Source organism: Anguilla anguilla, chromosome 5, assembly GCF_013347855.1.
Source record: "Anguilla anguilla isolate fAngAng1 chromosome 5, fAngAng1.pri, whole genome shotgun sequence".
In the NCBI taxonomy this organism is placed as follows: domain Eukaryota; kingdom Metazoa; phylum Chordata; class Actinopteri; order Anguilliformes; family Anguillidae; genus Anguilla; species Anguilla anguilla.
Genome location: NC_049205.1, coordinates 17,810,358 through 17,824,386, shown reverse-complemented (window position 1 = coordinate 17,824,386; position 14,029 = coordinate 17,810,358). Strand labels below are relative to the sequence as shown.

The 14,029-nt window shown below is 42.0% G+C and overlaps 2 protein-coding genes across 2 annotated transcripts in view; both read right to left on the bottom strand.

Annotated features, from left to right (window-relative positions):
- Positions 1 to 2,590, bottom strand: part of cpne2 (copine II) — a 47,471-nt gene extending 44,881 nt beyond the window's left edge. Inside the window, exon 1 of the mRNA XM_035418474.1 lies at positions 1,935 to 2,590. The gene's annotated coding sequence lies outside the window, so the exon portion shown is untranslated. The remainder of the gene's footprint in view (positions 1 to 1,934) is intronic.
- Positions 2,591 to 3,899: 1,309 nt separating this feature from the next.
- The window catches only part of nlrc5 (NLR family, CARD domain containing 5), a 33,110-nt gene continuing 22,980 nt past the window's right edge, over positions 3,900 to 14,029 (bottom strand). The window contains exons 33-49 of the mRNA XM_035419350.1: positions 13,910 to 13,978; positions 13,198 to 13,248; positions 12,552 to 12,635; positions 12,345 to 12,428; positions 12,074 to 12,157; positions 11,721 to 11,804; positions 11,488 to 11,574; positions 10,998 to 11,081; positions 10,459 to 10,563; positions 8,907 to 8,990; positions 8,568 to 8,651; positions 8,240 to 8,323; positions 7,700 to 7,783; positions 7,284 to 7,361; positions 6,340 to 6,423; positions 5,872 to 5,955; positions 3,900 to 5,081 (exon numbers count right to left, since the gene is read on the bottom strand). Of these exons, the coding sequence (XP_035275241.1) occupies positions 5,000 to 5,081; positions 5,872 to 5,955; positions 6,340 to 6,423; positions 7,284 to 7,361; positions 7,700 to 7,783; positions 8,240 to 8,323; positions 8,568 to 8,651; positions 8,907 to 8,990; positions 10,459 to 10,563; positions 10,998 to 11,081; positions 11,488 to 11,574; positions 11,721 to 11,804; positions 12,074 to 12,157; positions 12,345 to 12,428; positions 12,552 to 12,635; positions 13,198 to 13,248; positions 13,910 to 13,978 (1,396 nt within the window). The 3' untranslated portion in view covers positions 3,900 to 4,999. The remainder of the gene's footprint in view (positions 5,082 to 5,871; positions 5,956 to 6,339; positions 6,424 to 7,283; positions 7,362 to 7,699; positions 7,784 to 8,239; positions 8,324 to 8,567; positions 8,652 to 8,906; positions 8,991 to 10,458; positions 10,564 to 10,997; positions 11,082 to 11,487; positions 11,575 to 11,720; positions 11,805 to 12,073; positions 12,158 to 12,344; positions 12,429 to 12,551; positions 12,636 to 13,197; positions 13,249 to 13,909; positions 13,979 to 14,029) is intronic.

Here is a 14,029-nt window from a genome sequence, read left to right as displayed (position 1 = left end):
TGTTCAGCTACAGCAGCAACAGACAGCCCACAATCAGCTGTTTGTGTGTGTGTGTATACATGTGTGTGTGTGTGTGTATACGTGTGTGTGTGTGTGTGTGTATGTGGGGGGGGGGGGGGGGGGGGGTTACTTATCCCTTCTTTAAAAAAGGTCCTGTTTTGTGTTCTAATTGAAAGAAAGTTGAGCGCACATCTCTGCTGGCAAATTTGTTCACAGAGAGTACAAATTGTAAATTGAATGTAACAAAACCAAACTCTGATAAGAGAAAATTTCACTTGACAGACAATCTGCACCTGAGACTGTTTACAGCAGACAACAGGCATTCATGGCTACAGGCAGACATAGGCCTCTAATTCAATCAACATGCGTCCTTAACTTACAAGTTAAAGCAAGAACCTTTTCTTACCAAACTCGTTTTGGTGAGTTTCGTAATCTACTGAACTCGCCAAACAGTGTTTGTGAAGGAAAATGTTAATTCTGCTTTTAATTGATACTCATAGTTAAGGACATTTTATTTGTTGATGGAATTCCAACCCGAGACTTCAAAGTCGCAGGGTCAAGCAAGAGTATTCTACCCAGAATGACAGCTTATCATCTACTTATCTCCAGAATGAGTCCACATCATCTGCTGGACAGTGGTCCCCTCATGTAAAGCAAAATCTCACATTATCCAACTACCCTGCATATAATCATAACAAAGATGAGGCCTACATAACACTGGATGTATGAAATACTCGACTTCAAAAATATAACCAAGTCCCTTAGATCATTTAAAGTTAAGTCGCCACTGTATCTCGCCAAATATCCAAAAACTTGCAATCCCGTGAACAATATTTGAACATACTGTCATTTAGGACTACCGCACATTTTTTTCCCACTGCATGTCACAACAAGCTGTGACATTCGCATGCAAAAGCTGAATGCAAAGTTCACCTCCTGAAGCTCACTCGATGACAGTAATTCTGTTCATTCAAACCCTCAAAGTAGAGTAACACACATTCAGAGACATGTGCTATTGTGGGAGTGCGCTACGTCTTATCTGTATGCTCTCAGTACTTGGCCTACGACCAGCTAGTGCATTGCGAAAATTAAAGCGTCCCCACCCAAGCACTCAAGATTTGGAACGTGGCAGCGCAAAGGGTTCTTCTGACGTCACCTCGCCCCAACACCCTGTACAGAGAAGAGTAAACTAAACCATAGTGAAAGTACGCCGCGTGTGGCGCAAATGATCGAATTCAAAAGGACAATCAAGTTACTTAACAGTACTGAGGGGAAGAAACAGAAAATTAGTACTAACACTGCTCCGCCCGTCCGACTGACGCAAAGCATTCCTGGTTTTACAAATTCAACAACACGTTATCCTACCATCATGACATACGTGGACTTGGGGCTTAACTGAAAATAGCACAACAACGTTATATCGTTTTCCCACATCAAGCCTACGGAGACATTACCATGTATTTAATTAACAGACGGTATATTCCTCGCGCCGCGATTGCATTAAAGTTAACCGAAGTGTAATTACGCACGACTTGCAGTACCGCAGCTACTGGGATAGCAGAAGCCGTAAGGTGTTTACTTTCTTGCAAAACGAAGAAACTAGTGACCGAACCCAAGTAAGACAGCGATAATGGTACAAATCCTTCGAGAACGCTTCACCCTGGGAGACTTCTTTTAACAGCCATTTTACAGCAGGAAGCTTGCACTGAATCCCTGCATTATATACCTCGTTATTGTATTTTGCATATACAATCACTACATATACCCAATCCCACGAACTTTCATTTGTTTAAGAAAAAGCAGTTATACCGATTTCCACCGATATTTCAATCTATGCCACAGATACTGTCCGGCGACTATTTTAAACTACAATCAAGTACGAATTATATTCTGGAGTCATATTTCAAGATGTACATCGGACCAAAATCACTTACCCTATACTGTCGAGCGCTGTTCTGCTTCGAGTGCCTTTCCTTCTTCGAGTTTTGAACTCAAGTTCCGATGTTCCAAGATCGTGCACGGCGTTGTTTATATCCAATATAACGGTGCCACTACCAACCGAGACGAAGCTACGTGCTGATTGGGAAATGAATCCTACCTAGATTGAATCTACATTTGACAATGTCCTCTCGTGAGTAACGTGAAAATGGCTAGTCCAGCGACCCTTCACTTTCCAATCGGAGAACTCCGCCCTAATCGTGGCTATTCTGCCAAGCAGCGTACACGAATAAACGCACATATACTAGTCTACTAACACACTTTCTGAAATAGTTTCTTCGTTCCTGCGCACATGTAAGTGCAGCTGATGTAACCGTGCAGCGTAGACACACCCGCCTGAGAAGTGCTGTTTGCAAACAGAATCACTACCAATACCCGCACAGGCAACATCTCAACCACGTGGTTTTCTCTTTATGAAAATATAGATTGATCTCGTCACCCATGTCTTTGAACGCATGCTGTACTACGGCATTAAACTGTTGCATTTTCTGTTGTTGCCCTAAAGGCGCTGAGAACACGAATGTTCTTCCAAATCATTTACAAAACGTTTCTGAATATAATAAAAACGAGGATAATTCCGTGAAATAGACTAACCAAACGAGACATTGTATTTCCCGTATTACTATTTGCTATTTGAGATTAATTGCTTTAATGATTTGTTTCTTTTTTGTTGTTGTTGTTCCTCCCCCCCCCCCCCCCCCCCCGCAGAAATTACCTAACGCCGAGATTTTGGGTGTCTGGTTTCTACACGTGATTTAATTTTATGTTTATTGGAATGTGTTTGTGTATTTATGTATTACAGTATCAAATATTAATTATTAGAAGCAATGTCGTATTATTCATTGTTGACTACAATTGATTCTGTGTTTACAAGGGTAGGCATGAATGATTAGCTACGAGGAAAGATGGAGACAATAGGAGCAGCCAAATAAAATAAAAAAATAAAATAATTTAATTCAGGTGATTGTTCTCCATTTTAATTCGTTTTATTTTATGACGTAAATTTTGGACAATGTTCATATTTCTCAGTAGCAGTCGTGTGAAATATTTAAAATAAAATTTAGCGACAAACATAAAGCCGTTTAAATTATCCGTTCACAATACCAAAGACGCTGAAATGACCTAGATATCAGTCCCCATTTAATTCCACCTAATTCTGTATTTATTTACACAATTATTTATTTGGTGCGGCAATGGCTAAAGTGGGATTGGCGCTATGAGCTTTGGCTTTGTAATGACAAGAAGTGAAGTTTTGTCGAGCATTTGTAGTAGCTAGCTACACAAAATAGGCTATGCACAGTGGTTATCCTAAAATGTTGTTTTAGATGCACTGAGCTCTCTGACTATACACAACCTCGTGATATATATTTAGAAGAGACACATCCATCTTTTAGTAACATAACACGATAATATTTTACTGTATCTGCCCTAGGAAGCTGAAAACTTTTTCTCACGATCAAGATATCTTTATGAATATGTGCTACCATCTAGTGGCTAAGAACAGCAGTAGCAGCAGCTACAGTATTTCCAAATTCGGATCACATTAGTCATCATCATTTGTGCGTTATGAAAAGCATTCACACGTACTGTATGCCGTTTCTCTTGCACAAAAACACTTCTACAACGTGAAATCACATTACCATTATGCATTAAAGCAGACTGACCTCCCGTCGACCACTGACCCTCCAATACCTTCTTCTATGTATGTTGAAGATGTCATGGCCCACAAGACCACCCTCAAGGCACCACAAAAAACAAACAAACAAACAAAAAAAAACAGCAAGTATCTCTTGTAATATAAAAACAATATTTGTTTCACAAGATGTCGATCAAATAACCACGTAACTCACACTGATAAAAAAAAAGGTTCAAATCCCAAAACAGAAGACTACCACACAAAGTGTCAAGCAATATTTGGAATTTATTATCGCATTGCAATTGGCACAGCATACAGCATTCCAGAATGTAGAATGCTTACAGTTATTTAAAAAAATACAAAGAATGAACAAAAACAACAGGCACAGAAGGAAATACAATAGGAAAGCAGTCAGAGAAATGGATTATGGCTTCGAGTGACAATAGTATTGTCACTCAAAGGGGCCTGCTCAGTCCTTATGCATCTGTGTAGATGAGACTTCATCAGGCAGCAGCCATTACAGTATTGCCACTTAAATGGATTTGTCTCCAGGGTTAACAAAATTAGGTGAAAACAAGTGAAAAAAAAATGCATCAGACATTGATTAGAATTTTACTATACAGAACTCGAGATATAAAAATATCCAATCTTAATGCCCCAGCATTAGTTTTACGTCTTGCTTTGACAACTTTGGAACAGTGTACTGTACAGGTAGATCTGGAGACTATCCATAAGAGATGGCAACACTGGTCATTATCCTGTATGTCAATATGAGGATGTTGTTTCATCATAAATAACGGCAGAAAGAAAGGGAAGGGGGGGGGGTAAGGATTAAAAAGAAATGTCAGAAGGAAAACATTTTGATATTGCAGCTTTGCCTGCTTCTGCTATATTAACCACCTAACTGACTGTTTTGGAGGTCCACATTTTATTTCAATTTATATTGCATTTTCAGGGGATGTTCCATTGTTAGAAGTCAATGCTTCCTTTGTTCCCTTGTTACAAGGAAGCAAAATAGTGCTTCTTATCATACCTCTCCCAATCTTACCTTCTCCAGCAAGCAAGGACCTGTCTGACTGCCAAGGGAACTGATGTTGGCGCGTCAGTGGTCTGAAAATCGGCATTACGGCAGACCACCGGTGGCAGGACCATTCACCACCCATTTTGCCTTCACTTCACAGTTGGTCCTCATCTCCACAGCTTCACCTGAACAGTCCACCAGTGGACCGACGTAGTGCCGATTTGCAAACTCCAGCCATTGCTTTACTGAAAGACTGCACTTAAACGAGGTAGTGTGTCCCTCACTGCAGAGTTCCTCTGGGTTTAATGAGCGTGTTCTTTGTGTGGGCCTCAGCAGACTGCAGCCTAGGTGGAGGAGAAGTTCAGTCTCGGCTCCTTGGTCCCCAGACGTTCAGCAGCTTCACTGCCGATGTGGTTTTTCCAGAGTCTAAAATGCGCACACGGGGAACACAGGAATCAGAATGTGCCCACTGATCAAGTAAAACAGCAGAGACTAGTGAGAAGCGAGTGAGGCTTCATGGACTGCATAATGGGTGAAGTCACTATGAGCTGTCAATCACTGGCATGTCAATCACTGACAAAATCACAATCACACAGAAACACACATTGACTGGTTCGCATCGTCCATTTTTGGTTGTTTGAAACCTCATCATCCCAACACAATCAGTAACATGCAATTGCCAGTAAATACAAATTGTGTCATCTTTTTATTGAAAGCAATTTAACCCAAATATATTCTTTTTCATCCAATTATGATTATGATGATGATGATAATAATGATTATTATTATTATTAGTAGTAGAAGTAATAGCAGTAGTAGCAATAATAGTAGTAGTAGAAGTATTAACACAAAGAAAGAATAATAAGAATTGAGAATAATAAAAATGCTAATTTAATTTACAATGTGTTTTCATCTAAATGTTGTACAGAATACAAATGACCATCAAGGAACATAATCAGTGAATGTTTCTATATCACAGTTCCACTCTGGTCTCATCAGCGCATCTAAATCATGTGCTGCCAGCTGTGTCCTTACATTCACTCTGCAGTCCGACAGCTGAGCTGCAGTCTTCACAGTGAAGGAGAACACGTCATGCACAGCTGCCACAGACAGACAGCTGGTGCCCATTCTACCAATGTAATGCAATGCACCAGAAGCATGACCAGGGGTGTAGAATGGACAAACCCACAGGCTGAGACCCCACAATAGTATTTACCTGATAACTTCAACAGACGGGCAGGATCGTAAGCTTTTAGCCAGTTCCTCAGCTCCCGCTAAGCTAATCTTATTGCACTCCAAACTGTGTACAGAGATAAGACAAGACCGTAAACTCCAACACTGGGATTATACAATACATAAACCTGCAGAACAGAGATCATGTTGCACAATTCATATTTTAACCAACAAAGCAGGTTTTGCGCTACTGTAATTCTCCAAACAAAGATATAGATTTTATTACATAACAACCAACAAAAGGCGGGTCCTATTTCACTTCAGGAAGCAAATGCTAGAGATCTGAGCTGGAAATCTATCACAAAAATAAATTCACTGGTAATTTAAGAACAACAAAAAGCACTGCATAGTATATCACGAGGGGCAGGTTTTGGAGAAACTGAAAACGAAAGACTCCTCTGTAAATGGGAAGTGGTGGAAAGCGGGATTGTGGGAAAAAGTCGGAACTCACTCCAGACATTTCAGCTTCTGACACTGAGGCAGGACCTCTGCTAATTTCAAGGCCACCGAGTCATCACAGCCATTCCAGGCCAGACTGAGTGAGACAGAGAGAAAGAGAGAGAGAGGGAGAGGGAGAGAGAGAGAGACATTATCAGTCACAGAATCACTGTAAAAGTTGAATTAACCCTGAATTAACCTGTAACTCCGTACAGTAGTGTGGCAGGGCTCAGTCTGCGGGAGGAATTCAGGGCAATTAGAGGACCATGCCTACTGGTTAAGCAGGCACACACCTGGATGATATTACGTATCAGTCCAGGATTTAAAAGTGTGCTTCTTCCCACAGTAGACCGGGGATCCCCTGAGACACAGAGAGAGAGAGACCGAGCCGGAGCCGGAGTTTGCCGCCACTGAAAAGCGAAACTGTATAAGTTCCTTTTATTTTGTCTTTGTTGTTTTAGTTTGTTGTATTTGCCTAGATCCTGTGAGGGTGACGGGCGAAGGTTTTTTCATTAGTTTTTTCCGATTGCTCTCTCTCTCTTAACCGAAATAAAAACGCCGGAGAAATCCGTATATCCGAGCTCTTCTGTCCCTTCTGTCACGGCATGTGACAAGTAGAAATATAAATTTGTGCAAAATTACATTCCTTTTCTTTCAGTTCAGCAGTTTATTCTCTGAAGGGATTTGAAAGATCAGAATACAGAGAGAGAGAGGAAGGAGAGAGGAAAATGAAGGAGTGGGAGTGAGGTAGATTAACAAAGAGAGACTAGAGTCATCAATGCATACAGAATGGAGGGGGCGTGTGACCTTGTATTCAAAGAGGGGCGGAGCACAGCAAGATTATGGAAACTCGTGAGTTACACAATTTCCTTTCTGTCTGGGTCTGTAGTGTGGGGTCAGGCCAAAGGTCACTGTCACATCAGCCTCAGACTGCACGTACAGTACGTCTGCGCCCACCTGACTTCCTCTGCACAGACGCAGTGTCTCAGCGAGGCAGCCAAACCGGTAAGCTCCTGGGTCCCAATGGAGATCAGTCTGCAAAGCAGACGCAGAGCACAGGTTAAAACTGTACAGCCCCACGCGCAGCGACAGGTCTCCCCAACCACAAGTGTGCTCTGCACCCAAATATAAACACAAACATGCATGTACGCACACGCGCATACATACATGTACGCACACATACACTCACACATGCAAACATGTACGCACAGACACACATACACACAGAGACCAGAGGCCCTTGACCTAAGACATTTACTGTTTCTTCATGTTAGCACAGTCTAGGTCCTGGGAGCCCTGTTTGGCTCTCGGAAATTAGCAGGTGGTCAGACTTTTCTGTAAACTGTAGCCTATAGAAATTGGGCATATCTTACTTGAGTTTCTGTAAAGATTTCATCTGGACCAGAGACTCTGATAGTTTCACAGCTCCTTCTGCCCCAAAGTGGTTCTCTGACAGGCTGGGGGGGGGGGGGAAACAACAACAACACAAAAGCAACATTGTAAATCTAGAATTCAATGGACAAGAACGGAATGTCACATGAATTGGCTCAAAAAAGGGAATTACATATCCCCTCTTTTGTGAGACGTTAAACTGAGGTCCTGACTCACAGTGATCAATAAAGATCCACATGGCACCTTTCAAAAAAGTAGAGATGTTAACCCGTATGTTCTGGCCAAATTCCGACAGAATTAGCTCTCTACATCTAGCCACCAAATGACCCCTAACATTTGGCTACACGATCCCTGGCACCCTGACCCACAATGATGCTCCAGGTTGTTATCACTGCAAAAGATGATTGTGTACTCACTTGACATACCTGACTAAATAACAGCAAAATGAAATGTGTATAGGTACCCTATACCTTCAATTTATTGCAATGCATTCTGGGAAAGTGTAAAGGTATGTGGCTTACTCCAGAACTCTGAGCTGAGGAAGCACAGGGAGAACCTGACCCAGTTTGGCTGCACTCAGAACCCCAAGGCTGTTTCTGGAAAGACTAAGACACAAGGGTGGGGTTAGACTGGAAGAAAAAAATAAAATACAAAATAGCGCATTGCATTGTGACAAATACTCCTTGGATGTACTTTATAAGTATTGTGTCCGACCAGAAACCACCACCACGATTACCATCAGACCCACGCAGAACACCATATTTCTGCTCAATCTGAAAGGGATCATGAAGTGTCCCTCGGCTATTCTGCATAATATGTATGACAGGGGGTTGCTGGTTTGATTCTTACATGATTTCCTCCAGTGTGGTACAGTGGCCCAGGGTCTCCACAAGCAGCTCTCCTCCTGTATCACTCACAAAGTTCTTTGACAGGCTGGGAAGGGGGAGGCGGAGGGACAGATGGGGAGTGTTTAAACTGGGGGTTTCCAATCATATCCCAAAAGGCTGGTGAGGGTGTAGGATTTGGTTTAGCCCAGCACTATCACACCTGATTCAACTAATTAACTGATCATGGTATTCAATCAAGACCTTAAGAAGTAGTACCAGTACTGGGCTAAAACAGAAACCTGCATCCGCATTGGCTCATTTTGGATAGAATTCTTATCTTTAAAACGGTCGTAGATCGCACCTGATCCTCCTGAGCCTTAGCCAAGTTCGGAGGTGTCTGACCAGCTCCTGGACCCCATGGTCACCCATCCAAATCTCGTCCAGTCTGCAGGATGCCAGGAGAGAAGACAGCGGGTTCATGAGAGTCACACCGATGCATATGAGGATCCTGATCCATGGTTATTATATTCACTTACACTGACAAGTCAGTAATAATTTAGCCGATTTAGATTAGACAGAGATAACTAAGACCTTTCCTTTTCCAGGAAGGAAATTCCTTTGCAATTTAAAAAGTACATAACAAGGAACAGCCATCCCATAAAAAGACACTGAAACACCAAATAAGGAATAAAAAAATATACAATATGCAATAATGATGATAGTACTCTTTTTAAAGCTTTATTTAACCAGTAAAAAACCCCAATTGAGACTGAAATCTCTTTTGTAAAACACAAAGTTACACAAGAGAGTACACAAAGGAGTCAAATGGGGAAGGAGACAGTATTGAAACAGTAATTAAAAGGAAGAGCAGAAGTTAAAAACAGGAACATATTTCATGAATTACATACTTGAAGTCAGCAATTGAAATTAATTTGTCAAGTTTAAGATTTTTTTGAAGATTGTTCCAACTGTACGGTGCAAAATATCTGAAACTCAACTTTCCAAATTCATTACAGGAATGAGGGATGAGGGACTTTCAAGAGCATCACATCACTAGAGCGAAGGTGATAACGACATACGGGGGTGACATAGCTCAGGTGGTAAGAGCGGTTGTTTGGCAGTCGGAGGGTTGCCGGTTTGATCCCCCGCCCTGGGCGTGTCGAAGTGTCCCTGAGCAAGACACCTAACTCCTAATTGCTCCGAATGAGCTGATTGGTGCCTTGCATAGCAGCCCTTCACCGTTGGGGTGTGTGTGAATGGGTGAATGAGAGGCATCAATTGTAAAATAAATGCAGTCCATTTTAGTGAATTTCTAATTAGCAGATAGCTGAGGTAAGAAGGAAGTAGACCAATTATTGTTTTACAAATGAATATATACCAGTGGATAAATTTTTGCAAATGTTCACAGGCATTTTAGCAGACGCTCTTATCCAGAGCGACTTACATTGTATCCAATTATACAGCTGGATATATACTGGAGCAATGCAGGTTAAGTACCTTACCGGTACAACGGCAGTGTCCTACCGGAGAATCGAACCTGCGTCCTTTAGATTACAACTCCTTAGCCATTATATTACACTGCCGCAAAGCTCTATGGTAAACGGGGTCCAAGGCATGTAAAATAGTGAAGGAAGCATGCAAGTAAAGTATGTCTCCATAGTCTAAACTGTTAAAAAATCAGCTAAAATTAGTTTCCTCTTGATTTTATAACGAAAACAAGATTTAGCCCTAAAATAGAAGTCTAACTCTGTCCTCAGTTTACCAAGTGATTCATACATTTATGGCAATACATTAAAATACGTGTTACAACCACTTGATACATATTTGAAGCACTACCGATTCCTGTCTCGAGGTGAAACCTGGAGTGGATCTGAAGCAGGAGCAAGCAAGTGAGGGGGGGGTGGGAAACTCACTCAATCTCCTCCATCCTGTGGAACCCCTCCAGAGACCTCAGCAGAACCATTATGGCCTCACCCCCTTGCTCTGAGCTGCCTGTCGTCATGGCGATCTTGTTCAATCTGGGGTTCAAATGCATGGCGTAAAAAAAACAGCCTCAGTGAGTTGAAGATTCTGTATTACATTTTCGCAGGGTCAATAAATCCTCATGTTGTTAAATTTTCCAGAGGTGAAAGGATCAACAGTACATAATGAGATTATGATGACAGTGATGATGACAAATGCTGATGATAAGACAGTGAAGTCCTTATTGATGGACTTCTTGAATCAAAAATGGGTGTAGGTATCACCCGTTATCAGCAATTCTCTGACATGAACCAATCATAGTGTTTTCATATACTGAACAAATCTTTTTGATTGGTTCATATAGGACTGAGTGATTTATTCCCCATGGTAGCTCCTCCCATCCCCATCCCTACTAGTCAGGCCCATGGTGAGGTATACTACGTACAAGGAATGAGTGGAGCGTTGCGGTGTATCAGTAAACTGTACTCACATCAGTCTCCTGACAGAAGCCATGTGCTGGAGTCCAGCAGCCAGGAGAGAGATCCCCTCAGCATCCAGCTGAACTGAGTCCAGGCTAGCACCAGGAGACAGTCAGTTAATCAGTCAAAATTACTGTTCCACCGGGGAAATTCATTAGGCCACTTGTGTAAAACAAACTAAAATAAAACCATTCCACAGTGCCATAAGAAACATTCAAATGCAATATGAGAAATAAAACAGCACAGCACAGCACAGCAGTATGGGGAAACCTCTGTATCGCCATACAAATTCATAATTAAAACGGGCTTTAAAAATGAATATGGTCAGGTGTGGTGGGGGCTGCAAAGCACCAAGCCCCAGACTTCATACTGCTCATATATTTTTTTGGCCTTGGCAATTTTACCACATCACAGTTAGCTAGCACTGTTAGCACCATCTGCAACTACAGGTAGTGCAAAAAGAAAACGAACAAAAACTGAAATAATGACAGTGCGCCTCACCTGATGTCCTCCAGGGCGGCGCACAAGCGTAGCCCGTGGAGCAGGTCATGTGATCCCACAGTGGTGAGGACGGAGCAGTAGGACAGACTGAAGGACAGAGGGCGCAAGAGAGAGTGAAAGAAAAATGATTTCTCCGTCCATCCTTGCAGGAGCTGGAGGGGATTGCTGAGGCAGAACTACATTTTTATGTAATTTTGTTATTTTGAATGGAGGGGAAGGGACCGGATGCTTACTCGATGGCTCTGAGGTTCTGAAGTCTGGGCAGCATCCTGCTCAGGGTAGCGGCACCCCTGTCGTTGATCACATGATGAGCCAAGCTGAAGGAGAAAGAGGGTGGGTGGGTGAAGAACAGGGTTAGACAATAATTCAAAACATGACATCACACATAGCGTTTGTCCATCTCACAAGCAGTATGGGAACCCATCCATATAAGAAGCTGTCAGGAATGGGTGGTTCACAAAAGGAGCAAAATTTACTGCCATCTAAAAGAGTGTATTTAAAATAAGTGCTTGAGATTTATCAGCAGGCCACTTACAGTGAGTGACAGTTGTTACTGCAGTGAGAGGAGGAACAGGTCAGGGCTTACCTCAGGCTCTCTATGCTGTGACAGTGGGACAGGCCCTGTGTGAGAATCTCTACTCCATCCTCAGAAGTCTGTTTCGACCCTAACCTGAAAACATTAGCATACATAAAAAAATTAATGAATCACAATATTCTTGAGACTCATCTACCGAGAACTTCATTTTGCTTTGAGTTTTTGTTTGGTGACAGTTTTTGAGTGAATTATTATGGTTGATTAAACCTCGGCATTCCATTATTTAATCCAGAGGCAGTTGGTGGCAAGCATAACAACCCACCTGAGTCTCCTGAGATCGGGTAAACTTGGGAGGGTGGCGGAAAGAAACTCTGCCCCTTCCCTACTCATGCTATTCTGGGACAAACTAAAGGTGATGGAGAGGAAAAGATACATGAGTGTAAAACAAACACACATATACACACCACAAACACAATTGCACACACACACACACACACACACACACAGACACGTCTATGAGTGTTCTTACTCTAGCTCCTGCAGTACTGGGCAGTTTTGGCTGATGGCTTGTAGAAACTGGAGGTGATGACCTTGAAGATCACAGTCAACTAGGCTACAGGGCAGAGTAAGAGGATAAGACAGTGACATTTGCATATGAGAGACCTTCTAATGACTATACTGCTAGAAGGACTACATAAAAATACATTGTGAAATTAGCTCTCCAAAAACGAAATGAGGATAAGGTCTCAAAATAATATACGCTGGTAGGAACCCTCTAAAATACAAACCTCTAAAACAGGGGTGTCAAAACTGCCTAGAGGGCCACAGTGTCTGCAGGTATATGTGATTTCAATGAGCAGCCAATTACGGCATTGAGAAAAAGGTGTGAGTACTCCCTAGCCAATCAATGACTTGATTACTTTTGCTGAAACACCGAAAACCAGCAAACAATGCGGCCCAGGAGGACTGAAGTTTGACACCCCTGCTCTAAAATTACAGCACAAAAAAGTAATTTTCCAGAGACTGACTTACACCATGCCAAGCCTGGACTTGAATACTCTAAGGTGCTATCAATATAGCACAGCGTGCACTGGCTACCTTTTCATATAGCAGAATAACAAGCCCTTGGCTTTTCAGTTGATTTTCAAAATAAACTGCAAGGCCCAATCTCTTACCCAATGGATTTCACAGGAGACAAAGTTGAAGTTGCCTTCATGGAGTCATCTCTGGAAAACAAAGCAAGATACAACAGGAACTGTTTCATTCACTCATCGCACTGAGGCTGTTTTCTTTTTCTCCAGCAAGCCCAAAAAACTATGGTAACAGTAGAAACTCATTTGGTTTGTGCTAGCAAAATTCCTTACCAGCTAGCAGGAAACTTCAACAGTTCGCTACTTGCAAATCTCAACATATTGCTCCGGAGATACTCCTCCAATATGTATGTAAAGACAGGATCTTGGCTGATGCTTCTGTACTTGCAAATTATTGCATTTTTGCATTAGCTTGCTAGCTAACTACATTAGATAGCATTCTAGGAAGACTAAAAACTCCAGAACAGATTAGATAATAAATAATGTCTGTATGGACATTCCAAAAAGATATAAAACCTGCATCTTACCTACTGGATGCTATATTTCGCTCACTTATTTAGTGGTCACTCATACAGAAAGGTTAGAAAACAATCCGTTTCTGTCATATACCTCAATATCATCCGAAACACACCCCACATCAGTGCTGACCTTTTTTTTTTTTTACCATAACATACTTTCAGAGAACAAGTTACAAAATGTTACAGCTGTGGTTAACCCCACACACATGCCTCTGTCTAACTACGGTGGGTAGGCCACCCAAAGTGGGGCATGTGGGGCATGTAGTGGGGCATTTTACCGGGAAGGGAGCGGCGTTGTCATGGTGTCCTCTTTTTCCAGCGTGATGCTGACAGTTGTTTTATAGACTCTGCAGGAAAGTAAAGAGATTGTCATTTCAATGATTAACCACAAATTAAAT